The sequence below is a fragment of the Chamaea fasciata genome, unplaced genomic scaffold, assembly GCF_029207755.1.
Source record: "Chamaea fasciata isolate MVZ Bird 193981 ecotype frontalis unplaced genomic scaffold, bChaFas1.0.hap1 SCAF_2, whole genome shotgun sequence".
NCBI classification, from domain to species: Eukaryota; Metazoa; Chordata; class Aves; order Passeriformes; family Sylviidae; genus Chamaea; species Chamaea fasciata.
The window spans coordinates 45999466-46015238 of NW_027094087.1; the positions used below are offsets into that span (position 1 = coordinate 45999466).

Genomic DNA, 15773 nt, shown 5'->3' on the forward strand with positions numbered 1-15773 from the left:
TATTTTCTTACTGTTCTATTACTGAACTATTTCCTTTTACACTCATAATCCCACAGCCCAAAGAGAAAACTTCCATTAGACATAAAAGAGTTCAGAAATTTTGGGGTTGCAATTTCACACCTCCTACTCTGCTTAACCCAGTTTTATAGGAGTACTCTAAAGGACAGAAAAGGACATGTACTCTCTAGAATATTTATAGTAGGGTAAAACGAATGAATTATTCGTTGTCAAAAGGTACTTGGTTAAAGTAACAAAGGACAACTTCCTAAAAAGACTGCTTCAACTCAAAAAGAGAGTTTCAATATAAACCTTCTATCTAGGACTTTCCAAGACCAAAACCCAGTTCTAGATCCATCCAGCCATGCAGGGCCATTTGAAGTGAGACTCCTGAAGGGCAAGCATCTCCCATCAATCTTGTTCCAGATTTTGCTAACCCTGTGCTTGTCTAATATTTGAGCTCATCCCATGCAATATTAAATGGTCATTACTTATTCTATTATTTGGCAATGGGAGGATCAATACATCAGAACAGTTATTACTGAGCTCGCTATATTTATACAGTACACTGCTCAGCAGCTTCACTTGGAATTATATGCAGACTGGTCCCCAGATTTAATGTCATCACCACATTATGTGACATCATGTGAAGCCATCCAAAATATAAACACGCTGGCTCAGAGCCTAAACACACTCCAGCTCCTAATGCAAATGTTCAGTGCTCACCTGGGGCAGAACTTAAATTCCCTTTGGAGCAAACTAAAATTGAACTCCTACAATACCAAAGCCACACTGGAAAGCAAACTGACGTTTTCTATGGTAAATTTAATACAGGAAAGGCACTTTGAAGATACACTACTGCTCTAAATAACTGCACAAGATAAATGCAAAGCCTACATGACTGCTGCTGCAGTAAGCAACCAGCCATTGCAGCCAGTGGAGTTCAGGACACAGCCAAGCAGACAGCAGGCATCTGCTTCTCAGTGAGCTCAAATGCTCTCCACACTGAATGCACTGATTAGACACCACTCAGCTATAAGAGTAACCTAAAGGCACACAGAGAACCTAAATTTATTTCACCTTAATCTCACTCTGAACCTATCTCTGAACCTAAAGTTATCTTTTCATTCTGGTAATACATGTCTCAAGAATAAGCCTCTTTAGCCTTCCTCCTAAGAAGTAGGAGGATACAGTTTTAAGCATCAGATTGAAAATGTATTTTGAGTATTCAAAGGTAAAAAAGTCTGAACTCAAATAATTTTTCAAGTGCTAAGTTCCACTTAGCTCCGTTAGAACACCTTGTGTTCTTTAAGGTTGTCTCTCCACAATTACTGTGACAAATGTCCCTTGAAGTGTTTGGTGGCACATGTTCTCTACCTACAAATAAATTGTATCTGCCTCTGTGACCTCTGAATGGGCCATCTTTCATATTACCTATAACAAAGCCTGTTGGGCTACAACCACTTAATTGCCAATTGTTTATGACTAATACAGTGTTCTTGCACTCAAACATCTTCCCAGACTCTCACAGAGACATTACCTAGGAGAATTGATAAAGCAATGCCTTTTGATGTGCATTAATATACAATCTTAATGATCAACCCAAATTTTCAACCACCTAACTCAGTGAAAAAAACAGGCATGTTTCCAGGACTATCTGAAGCATGGAGCTAGCAAGTTGCTCACTTCCCCATGTTGCTTTAAGTGTTCCTCCACCTTTCTGACACTTCAGGCATTTGTACTCAAGAGGAAGGGGCTCTATTCAGAGTTCAAGTCCATGGAGCTGCCTTAACTACGGCCCAGGAAAATCACAGGGTGGCCATTGACAAGCTCTTTCTATTTTCTGCACAGATTTCCAGTTAAGGGGGTGAAGAAAATGACAATGGCGTCTTCAGGCATACAGTGACAAGTACTGTCCATACCTTAGGGATACATGTAGGCATTCAGTGGATATCAGTGTTAAATTCTCTTTCAGTGACATGTCAGGAAAGCAAAGCTAAAAAATCCCCAGACTTATTATATTTAAAGGGCAGCAGCATTTGCAAAAATGACTTCAAATCCTTCTGACAGCAACTTTTAATGTTTCAGGGGGCTGTTGGCTTTTTTAGTTCTGGATGTTTTTGTGTTAGAATAATCAAGATGGAGTTTGGTAGAGAAAAAATTGCTTGGTTTTCTTGGAGGAGATGAGAACTACGTAACTTTGGACAACCCTAAAATTACATTAACTTATAAATTCTAATAATCCTCCCAATGCCTCACCCTTAAGTTCTAGACCATCAATCATCAGGCTGAAACCTTTGGCAAAGTAAAATCTTAAATTACTGATAAGTACCTAGTACACCAAATATGCATTTCTCACCATCATGACAGTTAAAAAAATAGAATTGCTCAAAAGTAAGCATTCACTATCTGCATTTTAAATACTTACAGACTGTTTAGTCTTACCTACTGTTTTCTTTTTATTCACAGCACTGTCTGCCTTATGCCTTTTCTGTAAGGAAACAAAACATTTCAGTACACCTCATTGCACTTCATCACAAATTCCAGAACCATTAGAGCTAAAAATACAACAAACTGCAAGATGATACATTTGGTCCTTCTTGCCTTTATGGGTTTTTTATGGTTTTTTTATAAGTCACAGATCATCTAGATCCAAATGGTTTGTAAAAGAGTATAAGGAGTACAATTACAAATTTCAAAGTGAAAGTCCCCATGTTGGAAATCAGGCTCAAACCTTTATCAGTGGTAAAAAAAGTGTCTCCAAAGCTGGAGTTTTTTGAAGAAAAACAAAAGGAACAAAAAGGACCACAATGTTTAGATGGCAGATATACTTTAAATTCCACATGCTGTTGTTTAGACTGATATCCAAATGATTTCACTCATCAGCACTCTGCAAAGCAGAAAGACCTCATTCTGATGTAAAGCATATAAGCAAGTTAGTGCAGATTTTCCCCAAAACAGTATTCTCTATCCTTAAGTTGCTTGCCTCGCCCTTAACTCCCTTTTTCAAGGCCATCTAAAAAGGCCACATATTTGTCAGGACTCTACAATGTCTTTCTGATAACAGGATTAATAAGCAAGTTTGAAGAGGGAGAAACAAATGTCCTGATTTCTACTGTTCTCTTGTTTACCAGCTATCATGAAAATACTTATTTCAGTGTGTTACAGAAATTCTAGTCAAGCACTTTGAAAGTCAAACAATATTTTGCTGCTGTTGAGCAATGACTCAAGAGACTTCAGAGATGCACAGCTTTATGGCATTTTAGAGCTTTTTTTGAGCCATTTGCTCTTTAGCACAGCCATCCCTATAGTCATACTCACATAGTCTTCTATGATTTCTTTGATGCCAGCAACTGTTAAAATAAATAGCAATGGCACCAAGGTGGTATATCTTCCTGTTGGAGAGACATCTGGAATTTGCTGTGAACAGAAGGAAAAGCGACCTATTTTACATTTGTATTTAAAATTAATTTCTAGTATATTTAGAATTTTATGCAAAGCTCTCAGAAGAAAGAACACAGTTCTGATTTACTGTGTGATTTGTGCCTCACAGATATTCAATTTCAGTGGGCAAACTAGCCTACAGTCTAGGTAGGCTTGAATAAACAAAAACAAAGTCAGAAGATACTGTTGTTTCACATGCCTTTTATTCTATTTCTCTTCTGTTTACAAGAAAATGATACAAATTATATAATTCACATGGAAGCAGTGGTAATCTGGACTAACTAAGCAGAAGTTTCACAAGAAAGTCACACATTCTTTTCTCACAATGGTCAATAGCTCCATGTTTTATGACACCGCTTATTTTTACTTATTAAGAATTGACTTTACAAACTACATTGAAAGAAGTCTCCAAGTCGTCTTCCAATTTCAATTAGCAACAACATACCCCATTAATATTACAAATAAAATAAGTTTAAGAATTGCTTTGCAGTTAAGCATAACAACAGAAATAACTTTTACTGCATTACCATTTCATTTCATAAACAAGACAAAGCAATAAAACAATACCTGCAGTAAGGCAATGAAGAGGAAGAATGCATTTGCAGCTTTTCTTATCTGCTCATACAGGAATCGAGGTAGAAATGTCACCACACTGTACTTGGCTGTGCTGCAGGGGAGAAGATTTTCATCTTAGTACTTCATCAGAGTATCAGGTGAGGATCATGACCAAAAAGTCTAAAAGCCAGTGTTAGAAAGCAGTTCAAAGACAACAAAGTAAAGACATATTTAGAAAACGGAGGGAGTAGTTGTTTTGGCTGTGATAAGGAGCTGTACCACAGAAAAGAGGTATCACACAGACCCAGAAGGCTCTCAGGCCCACTTCTCCCACTGCTGCCTTTGTTATTGAATGAACTATCAGACAATTTACCATCCATCCAAACTTCAGTACTGTGAAAAGGCAAGCTTTCATTTCAGATCCAAGCACTTGATCAGGGGCTTACCTCTCATCAAAACATGGAATTGAAATGTTGGAGGAGGCAGAGTTGAATGAGAGAAATTAGAAATTTTGTAATGCATTTTAAAAATACCTCATTTCCTATTTCAGAATGACTTACGCTCAGCTATGAATAATCCTCCAGAACAATACACACTTTTTCAGATTAATGTTTTTTGGCTTTTTTCCTACTATATATATATATATATAAATACTGTAACTAACATATACATAACTGAATTGTAACTACTATTTCTTCTGCCTTGAAACAAAAGCCTACTGAACTAACTAGCCTTAATCACTAATGTAATTTGTCATCTTCACATCAAATCCGTAACGGCCATGAGCACAACTTCAGGAAAAAAGTGTCAAAGTTGACATGATAATTTAACCATTAGCATAGAACCATCACCTACTGAACCACTAGCCATCAGCATGAGCTGGAGTTTAAAGAGCTGAGCACCTGCAGCTGAGTATGCCTTTTGAAGCCCCAACAAGCAATGACAGGAATTTTCACGCATCATTTTGTTTCAGCGCTGTGGCTGTGGTTTCATTTTGGGGGGTTTTGTTTTTGCTTTGTTCTGGTTTGGACTGTTTTGGGTTCTTTTAAAAGAAATCTTGTATTTCCAAGGAATTGAGAACATTAAGAGACTTGGCTTTCAAGAAAAAAAAGAAAAATTGTTTCCCAATTCCTGTTTTACTGATGTTTCCTAGCAGTGCCAAGACCACTTCTCCATTAAATCTAGTCCTCTCTCTCCCATCAAAAAGCGTTCCAGATCAACTGAAATGCACAGCATTGCTGTTCAGAAATCATAAAGGACTAGGATAACCAAATGCTTTAGCTACATTATCTGCCTTTCACAACAAGCTGCTGCTATGCATAAAACTCTTATTACCTTGATCCACAAGCCACTGAATTCAGTAGGGCTCTCTTACCTCTGCATGGATAAGGTTAGAGAACTACATTTTCCAGTTTGTTGCTTTAACCGCCTCCTTTTCCTTCTTATCTGCCCCACCCCTAACTCCAAGCCATTGAAGCAGACACACTTGCATCTTTCAAGAATCAAACAGTAACTAGATGTAACAAGGCACCGTTTGTTATAAAAGGTTCTATTTTGAACACTAAAGAAGAATTAGTGGGATAAGTAAAAAAAAAAACAAAACAAAAACAAAACACCACACCATAATTAAAAACAAGGTAAGATGCATCTTATCTTAGGAATTTGCCTTGTTTCCTCTTCAAGCAATTACAAATCCTTTTCTATTGCCACTACTGCTCACCAGAATCAAATATTTAAATATCCAACAAAATATTTTACAGAAATTTCAAGTGGCTGGTCTTCATCATGGCTCATATCTACTAAGCCAAATGAGTGAAGTCATACATCCAGGTTTAAAACAAGTCCAGTTCTTATATAAATGAAGTTACTTCCTTCAAGTGCTGTTAATTCCTTCCCACTCTAAGGTTTTTGTTGTTGTTGTTGTTTCAAGCCACATTTGCCTGGTCTCATGTGTAATAACCTTCCTTTAATATGGAACATAATTAAACACACATCTCAGAATTACATTGTGACTTAAAAATACGGGTTAATCAAGTTCACAGTTTAGACGCAGAAGCAAACTCTCCAAGCAGCACTAATTAGGCATCAAGCAACAGCAGATTTTATATTAGAATAGTATTCCTCTAGGTATCACATTGCTATGATTATAAGAACACAAGAATTTGACTGCAACCAAGCTGAAACATTTATTAACACCATTCTACCACCTACCAACTTCACAGCTAGCTGGCTCAAACATGATTCTTACTCTAACAATTATGTTAATGCCAACACAATAAGGTTCTTTTGAAAGAGGTTTGTACATACTAAGTCACTCCATGTATTCTGTTGCTTAAGTAACTTGACAGATGCCCACAGAAAACGGGTACAGCTCTAATTAAAAGCAGGCACAGTCAGCTGTTACCATACAGGCCAGGAGCAGCAACCACAAGTATGAATAAAAAGCAGATACATATTATTACTCAAAAAGAAAACTTCTTACAAAAACCTAACTAGCGTCTAAGCTGGGCAGGAGTATTCAATTGATTTGGCTCTGAAGAACAGTTCTTTAAACAATAAATACAATAGTTATTTTTAAATAATATAAAAAAACTCTTGTGCTCCCTCCCAACAGATAGATGTGTAACAACTTCAGGATAATCAAAGCTCAGGAAAGTTAAAATCTACAGATGAGCAGGTAGAAACTTCAGTCAGTTCATTCATAGCACAGTTTTGGTCACTAAGAAGAAATAACTTGCAGGTTAACTCTCTGACCAGCTCCAACCAGAGCCATATTAACTCTGAGAATACGAGGCCTGCAGCTCACAGAACAGGCTGAGGCAGGTAGAGGAGGGAAGCACAAGGGGTAAAACAAACACCAAACTGGTTTCTCCTAAAGCAACAGCTGTTAACGATGCAAATCTCACTTAACTACACAAGTTTAAATGTTGAACAGGTGTGCAAACATTAGAAGAGACATCTCCTCTACACCTGCCAATTAATTCACATAAGTCATGTTTCAAGTTACACCACTGTGCAAGTCAGGGGGAACAGTACAAAACCCTGTTAAACGAATTTGGATACACCTGACTACAGCTGGCTCTGGCCCCGCTGTTTCTGGGGCAGTGCAAAGATTTTTTTGAAAGCAATCACTGTATAAGTTGCAAAAGGTCATTGGCAGACTTTAACTCATTACTAAAGTTCCAAGGATTACCTAGTAATTAATAACAGTTAAATGAAAAGTAGCAAACAGTGCACTGAGAAACTCAGCAGCACTTTTCCAGTACAGTTCCTCTATTTATTCATAGGTACCTTTTACACAACTACTCCCATTGTTGCCTTTTTCCCTGCTCCCCAAAAACATTTTATAAAGTCAGGTTGTACTTGACTAACGGTTGAAGAGGCAAAGGCTGTCAGTAATAGAGGCAGAGCAGTTACTTCCTTGAGACACGTACATGTGCTGGCAATATGCAGCAGAACACAGTCTGCACTTTTCCAGTCAGCCATCTAAAGCACTTCCACCCCTTCCTTTAGAATGGCAACTCTGAGATGAACTTCACCTTCAAGACAATCATAATGAAGAAAAGAGGACCTCCTTGATATACATGGGGTCCCATTTCCAGGGGTCACAAGTACAAAACTGTCCTTTCCTAGACAGCATTCACATAAACCTACTCATGCCACAGTTCACACACTTGAAATAAAAATTGAAGGAGTATCACTTGATGTCAGTGCTTTTAACACACATCAATTTGCAGGAACAATTACTAAGAAAGCCAGGCACAGACACCTGAACCACAGGAAAAGGGCTGGGCAATTAACCAAAGTGAATGTTACAGACTTGAACTCTTCTCTCACCAAACAGGCTTTGTGTCCATCAGCATGTACAAAAGGTCAGATGCACAGTAACAGAGAAGGAAAAGAAGAACCCCAGAAAACCCAAGATGATCTGCTTTACTGAATAGCTCAAATACTGTCTTTAGTGGAATGGTGCTTGCATGCTAAGGTCCTGCCAGGCACATGACACTTAACAGCAAGACTAACATCAGCATCTGAGGTTCTGCGAAAGCTCTCAAGTACAGAGGTAGCATGACAAGCTGTCTGCAGACAGTCACCATTGCAGCAGGAGGCACAGCAGCAAGCTTTACATATTTCTAGAGATATTAACAGGAAAAAAAACAACATTCAGTTATTACATTGAGTACAGAGAACGCCCATTTATAGGAACATCTCATTAACAAGCTGCTGCCATGTAGGATGCTGAGGAGGTTGTTCTAAACCCAAGTGTCACAAACAAGGTTCTCAGCAGTTGCACGCATATGACAGTAAAAGGTCATCTCCATCCTTGCACATAGGGAAGATGGTGTACCTTCTTGAAACTTGCTAAAGACACAAAAATTGACTGTTTACAAGTTCCCAAAAAATACATCATGAGGGCTTATAAGAAGCAATTACTTATATGTCTATGCAATGATTATTGGTTGACTGAAAATTAGGTCCTAAATACCCATTTCTGATTTTATAACAGGGACCCTGAACAAATGCAGCCCCCAATTCAACTGAAGGGTCTTGCTCTGACAGATGAATCCTCGAGACTACAGTTCTTACAGAGGAAGACTCCAGCCAGAAAGGGTTTCACTGCTCTGGTCATGGCTGTACGCTCCAAGCAAAGGGTATGTGGTGCTTAAATGCCTGAGACAGTCCCTGAGCTCGGGGCAGAACAGAGGAGCATGAAAGGAGTAGGACTCGCTCTTACATAGTAAGAAGTGCAACAACCTGAATACTACAAGACATTATTCCTTAAAGCTTGCCAGAGCAAGACAGAAAGAGTCGTCACATCATATCTGTCACCCAGCTCTGGAACAACCACTGTCCGCAGCCCAAGCACCTATTTTGTTTCCATCTTTCCCTGCACTCTGCTACAGTTTTGCCATAAAACCAAAGATGTTTTATATATCCAAGTACATGTATTGTCAAAAGAGGAAGTGGTTTTAAGGGACATTCTTCTGCTTAGCTACTGAAGCATCAAACCCTGAAAGATTTCCCATCAAAACTGCATCAAAAGTGTAGAAGATTAATCTGTTGTCTGAAATTCTCCACACAGACAATGAAACTGATTGAGAGTATTCAAATGCATTAGAATTAATCAATTTTAACTTTGACTGAAAACAATTCTAGCAGCTTTCAGCTGAAGAAAACTTATCAGTGGGAGAGTATTCATCTCAAACACCTCACCATTTCCCCACATTCCTTTTTTCTTCATTTATAGTATGGGCTCCCACCAGAAGAAACTAAAGGCACCACTGTTTGAAAAACTTGTTCTTCCCCTTGTTTGATACAGGTGGAACTGATCACATCTTCGAAACCCTGAGCCCTCTTTTCTCAAATCATATGATTTAGAGGAAAAATATTGTTTCATGCAAGTTTAAAAAAAACTTGCTTTATGCAGGCCACAATGATTTGGGTCTGCTGCAATAAGAAAACAAAACTCTTCAGAAAAAAACCAGTTTATTCAAGTTAAATTCAAGGTCTCATACATAAAGGAAAAGTTTAAAAAAGCAGACAGCTGTCAGCTAGACAACCAGCCACTAACGTTGAGGAGTGTTTAACACAAGGGAAAAATCTAAACTAGCACTGGCATTTCAGATCATTCTTACATCATTATTTCCTAGTCATACGCATCCTACATCAACGCCTAATAAAAAGGTAGGGGGCTAAGTGCAACACTCAGTGGTTACCACTGCTTGGGCAGGCAAGCAGTGTTATCTGCCCTTATGCACAAGCTCCACTTCAGGAGCAAGATGATCAGGCTGACCAACCCAGCCTGGCTGAGCTACCTGCACTTCCTCCAAAGCTGCATCAGCAAGGGCTTCTGTTCAGCTCCAGTCCTTACACAGACCACTGCTAAGACAAAAGCACATGAAAATGCACTGTGAACTCCTATTCACTGAAGCACAACAATCCCATTACTTTCTAGTTCATTAGGATCACCTCCTAACCACGTAAGGATTTTTTAGAACTTCTCATTTGAAGTACCTTATTCCAAGCTGCCCCAGTGCCAGCAGCCCTACTGTCACATACATAAGCAGTAAAAGACTGCAACAACTAATGTAATTGATGTTAATTACCAAAGCAAATACTATTTCCACTAGAAAAGTCTCCTACAGTAGCACAGTCCTAGTACAGAGTAGGCACTGCCACAACTGCTTACACTCAGTTTAACCTGAAAACCAGACCACGTGTCACATTTAATAGAAGCAAGAGCACTTTTGTTCCAAAACCCAGTACCCTGGAGGCTTTTCCTAAAGCATGTAAACAGAAGAGGCCTTTCCATGAGTTCTCTATTCATGAAATCCCTACCAAAAGGGGAACAGATTCCTGGCTGGTTTTCAGTAACAAATACCTTAAACAAAAGCTGTTTAGAAACAGTACTAAAAGCTCTGAAGGCATGATATTGTTTCAGCATGCATGTGAGGTCATCACTACAGTAATATATCCTTGCTTTGCAGTAGCCCTGCTGGCAAGAACAACTCGAAAAACAGCTGACCAGCATCGTCAACCTGTACAAACACAGAATAGCCTCCAATTAAACACACAGCAATGATATGATGATAACTCAAAAACAATATCAAACAAGTCACATAAGCTAGCTAGCTGTCTAAAAGTCAGAGGGGACTAGCTTCAGTTTTAAAGCTAATTTTTCACTCTATATGTCACCACAACTTAAGCAGTGTTTATTTTAGTGACAAGCAGGAGGCAGAAGAAATTAGTATTTAGTCAGTCTTGAGAGAAATGTAATTATCTTCACAATCCCCAAAAACTACGTGGAATGCAGTTATTACACTCCTTAAACTCTACTTAGGTCCACTTGAGATAATTTATTCTCTTCTACCTTTTTCTACAGACCACTAAAGTCACAGAGATCTAAAAAGAGAAAAAAAGGGACCCAGTTTAAATCACCTGCTGTGTTGCTATGGCTGATTTATGAAATTCATCATGCCACAAACCACCAGAACAATTTCAGGATACCAGAGAGCTCAGCATGCAGTAGGTGAAAGGGCACAAGAATTCCCACATCTGTGGTGTTTCCTTTTCATCTAAACATTTTATCTAGGCAAAATTCAACAATTTAACTGTCCAGGGCTTCTTGCCCTAGGAATAGCCCAAGGCCAAAGATGCAGCAGCTTCAAATATGCTGGTATAATCTCCATACACAGCACCAGGCATACAATAACAGGTACTTTTAGTGAATTTTAATTACTAAAAGAATCATCCTATAGCTGTACCCAAGCCTTTTTCATTATGGTAGGTTGCAGTATCAGCAACAGCTGCACTGCAGGAAACAAGTTTTTGCTTATTTAAAAAAGTATATTACACTAAGTATTTTTCTTCACTTAAAAACACTATCTACCTTACACTAAAAAGAGTTAGAGAATTAGTTTAACTCATGTTTAGACTTGTACTATTCAGGTTATAATACTACATCCCTTTTTTGAAGAATTGCAAAATGCTGTTCTGCAGTCAGGCAAGCAATCTGTTCACATGACAACAGAAGAGTATTTCAAATCTAACACAAACACAATAAAACAAATGGCCAGTGCCTGAACTCTACTAAGAATAAACTGAACAGAAATAGAGGCATTTTTACCTAAAGAACATGGGTATATTTTAGTGCAAGATGAATGCTGGGCTATATCACTAAGTGCAGAGAAATTCATTGCACATAGCAGACTACAATCCACATTTTCAACCACAGATCATAGAGAACACTACTCAGGTTACAAGGGTCAATATTAACTGGTAAGTGACACCGTTTCACCACTGAGAACCTCCCCATGCATTCAAAAAGCATTAACACCTCTAAATCACAACCAACTTCTACAGTTCCTACACACAAGCCAATAAAACAATGTGTTTGGCTTCATTTAATGCAACACACATGAAATAAAAGGAAGAATAAAGACTGTCTACAGTTTTGTCACCAGCATACATCCTGCAAACACTGATGGGACAGTCTGGGACCACACATAAACAGTAGTCTGATACAGGACTTATCATTCCAGTAAAAACCTTGTTACAGTTGTCAGGGCTAAATTCCCCAGGTAAAGTGCTTCTGCCTTACAAGACAAGAAATTGATTCTCATCTGTTTACTTGAGGTTTAAGACCTTGTACAGTTTAGAAGTAACCACTGAGGACTTCTTGCTCATTACTTTTTCTAACAGAATTTAATTTTTGGCTGTATGGAAGACAAGTTTCTGAACTGAGGATTTTCTAGATTTTATAATGCAACTTTTGGGACCACCCTAAGAGATCAATCCACCAAAGTCTGTTTTGATAGGAAACTTCTGAACAAGACTTTTAGATTCAAAATCCATTAAAAACAAACAAGTTGAATTTTGCCCTTCCTGACTGCTGCACTGTCCAACCTCCCACTCAAGCCACAAACTGAGACTGCACTTGGGGTCCTGATTCAGATGCCAGTCAGATCTGCACCAGGATGCACTACCAGGGCTGGAATAGAAGAATATTACCTAGAGCAACATTTACAGAGCAACTCCACCATCTTCAAAAATTTGGAGACCATTTCTAATGCCCTAAAGTTATCTCAACACACCTGTTCCAGGACTAACAAACTAGAAGTCCAACTCCTTTTGTATCAACATTAACACTCACAAGAGAGAGGCTCAAATCACTTAACTGGTGATTTTTCCAAAATGCACTGGAAGAAATTCCTATTACAGCACTATTATACAATCAGAACAAGCCATTGATATCAGAGTAGATTCTTGTATTACTATGAAACATACAGGAACTGTATTTACACGAAAACAAATTTTATAGAACATTCAAACTTCAAGTAAAATATGCAGTCTTCATCAAAGATATATTTGGAAAACTGTTCATGCCATTACTTTGGTCATCTCAGAAGTATTACACAGCATTCAACCCCCTACCATCACACTCCACCTGTATTTCTTGAGTCCTACAAGGCACTAGGGAAGCTTGTTTCCCATCTTGTACTGGGCTGACCTTAGCGGGACACTTGGTACTCCCTGATCTGTTCTATCATTCCTCTTCTCAGCGAAACAAGAGATAGAGAAAATATCATGGAAAAAAAAAAAACACGGGTCAAGATAAAGGCAGTTTAATAAAGCAAAGGCCACATAGACAAGCCAAGGACAACAAAACAACTTACTCCCTACTTCCCACTGGCAGGCATGTCCAGCCACTTCCCAAGAAGTAGGGCTTCAGTACACAAAGTGGTTGCTCCAGAGCACAAATATCTCAGTAAGTGGCACAGAGCTCTGTAGAGATTGGAAATTTCCTCAACATAAATGTTTCACTTCTTACTGGACTTGAAAGTACAGAAATGCTCTGGTGAAACAAACAAATGTTTAAGTTTGACGTATTCTGGATATGTCAAAACAGGTACTAGTTAGCTTTGTTAATAACAAACATTTAATAACGCAGTACAGCTGTGTTGGACAAAGTAATAACATGTATTCATTTTTTACATATTTCAAAGCTTCTAAAATGCTCCAACTGAAAACAGAACTTAATTTACCTTCTATTAAAAGGTCCAAAAAGTAAAACATACCTGAAGTTTTTCAAACTGAACAGAGTAGGACTGAAGACAGGTAGATGTGTTTCTAAAGATGTAATCCCTGCTGCTACAGTATAACAAACAACAGTGACAGCCCTATATGTGCCCATGTCAAGGGCCAAGCTAAATCTAGCCTGTAACACACAGCACTATGTTTTGAAACAGTTACAAAGTTCCAATGACACAAAAGAAGTTGGCCATTTCTCTGCACCTTCTCTACTCTGATTTATGCCAGAGAGCCTGGGGAAAGAAGAAACGCTTAGTCTTTCTACATCCTCACACTTCAAGACTTCTGGAAGTGTTAGTGTCATCTTGCCATCCACTTAACTCCGGCAATAGCATTACATACTACTTAGAAGTGGAATCAAGAGAATTATCCATTTTTATTAACCTATTCAAAACTAGTTTGTCTTTATGCTCCCACAGACATTGGAATTCACTTTTACCAGTGCTTCTCTACCCACAAAAAGTCAAGCAGTTCAAGATGTTTAGAATATCTTACACAAAAAGCTACATATCACTAACCCACCCTCCTCCATGCTCTGCACTTCCATTTCCTGCCGTATTTTGCTTTGTTTTGAGCGAGCTTTCCACACTATCCTTAATTTGGAAAACTTCCTATGAACATTCTCAAATTCCCACTGTTATTCAGAGAATTCTCACTGACTACCAAAAGTTCTGACAGTCAGAACTCACACATTTTAAAACAAGCCGGTTTATTCTTTCCAGTTTAGTTTTTCACAAGCCCTTAGGTACAGGTGTTCACCCAGCACCTTGCTCTGTGGTACACTGATGCTTCCTAGGGAGACAAAACATCTGCAAAGCCATCAGCACAGAGAAATCCAGTGTTGAATGAATTTCTGAAGGTGAACACAGTTCAGTAAGAAAGTCCAAAGGCAATAGCAAACTGCAGCTCCTCAAGAGAAACTCCAATATAGAGTTACTCCAATAAGTAACTAAGGCCTCCTTACTCAGACATTATAAGCTTAGGTCACCTTTGCCTCCAGTCCCACCAGGCTGAGGAAAGAAAGCTAATCCAGAGGATGGAAAGAACACAGGCAACGTCTATCAATGTCTTTAAAAGTCAAGAGATCAAAGCTTTCTTACTAAGCAGCAGCAAATCATTATAAAGTCAACTTAATTTCCAGGTGACACTAAGGAGCTAAGGTTCCTAATCAGGTAATGAAAGTATCTCTACTTTGCTATTACGCTACCTGCTCTTTGTCCTATCCCTCACAGACCAATATTCCTTATGATTCAAAATCTGCCTGCCAAGAGGCAAAGAAGCAAAAAGCTATTGAGAAACTTGCACAGTTATCAGGGGATGGCTTCCAGACAGCAAATTGGACACAGCTGGTCCTTGGTAATAGCAGTGTCAAGAACAAGTTCTCGGTAGCAGAGTCACACACTACTGTTTCTTAAGATTTAGCCAGATCAGAACAGAATCCCTTATGGAAAACCTAAACTACAGATTCTGCCAACCTTCTATTCCCCGCTTTTCCTTCTTAAAGCAGGGAAAGCACAAATAGTCTAGCCACAGGAAACTGTTAAACTCATCCCTCAATTAGACAAGGAAAAATAAAGCAAGAAAACCTCCACTGTTGCTACCCACATAGCAGAAGGAAGATACTGAGAAAATGTGTCATCTTAACTGCTCCTAAACCATAGACTTTTCCAGACAACTATGGAACAAGTCAAAGTCGAGGAGAAAACCACCTATAAATAAGTTGCTGCGGTGCCCAGAACACCAGCACCCTCCCAGAAGATATTCTTAGAATTGCCCTTGGTAATACACACAATAAACAAGATAATGGAAATCATCGCTTCAGCAGGATAGAAAACTCCTCTCTCTTCATAAAGGTGCTCATTGTGTAAACTGTTCTTTGAACAATAACCCAAACATCTGCATTAACCAACAGAAGCCTGCTAAACAATGCTCCTCCTTAGTCATGACAGGAGCCATCTGTTCATCCAGCTAACCCCAGGCAAGTGTGGCAAGCACAACCACAACTTGCTCACGTTATGCATCCTTGTACTCCGTGTTTCAGTCCATGTTATTTGTGTTTCCAAACTGCAACAACACGGCATTAATCATACCACCAGAAGTATTAACACATACACACCCCCTACATAAAAGGCTCTAAACAGAAAAGAAAATTACCTCTAGCCTACAATTAAAAGACACAAGCAGAC

At 38.7% G+C, this 15773-nt stretch overlaps 1 protein-coding gene across 7 annotated transcripts in view; it reads right to left on the minus strand.

Moving 5' to 3' along the window:
* The window catches only part of ATP8A2 (ATPase phospholipid transporting 8A2), a 302792-nt gene that overhangs the window by 262624 nt on the left and 24395 nt on the right, over window positions 1–15773 (minus strand). For 6 of the 7 annotated variants that reach the window (XM_066175899.1, XM_066175896.1, XM_066175897.1 and 3 more), the window contains 3 exons: window positions 4009–4108; window positions 3319–3417; window positions 2443–2488 (listed from right to left, as the gene is read on the minus strand). In XM_066175899.1, the coding sequence (XP_066031996.1) occupies window positions 2443–2488; window positions 3319–3417; window positions 4009–4108 (245 nt within the window). Of the gene's footprint in view, window positions 1–2442; window positions 2489–3318; window positions 3418–4008; window positions 4109–15773 lie in introns of those variants that run through there. The other variant, XM_066175903.1, reaches the window with a different exon arrangement.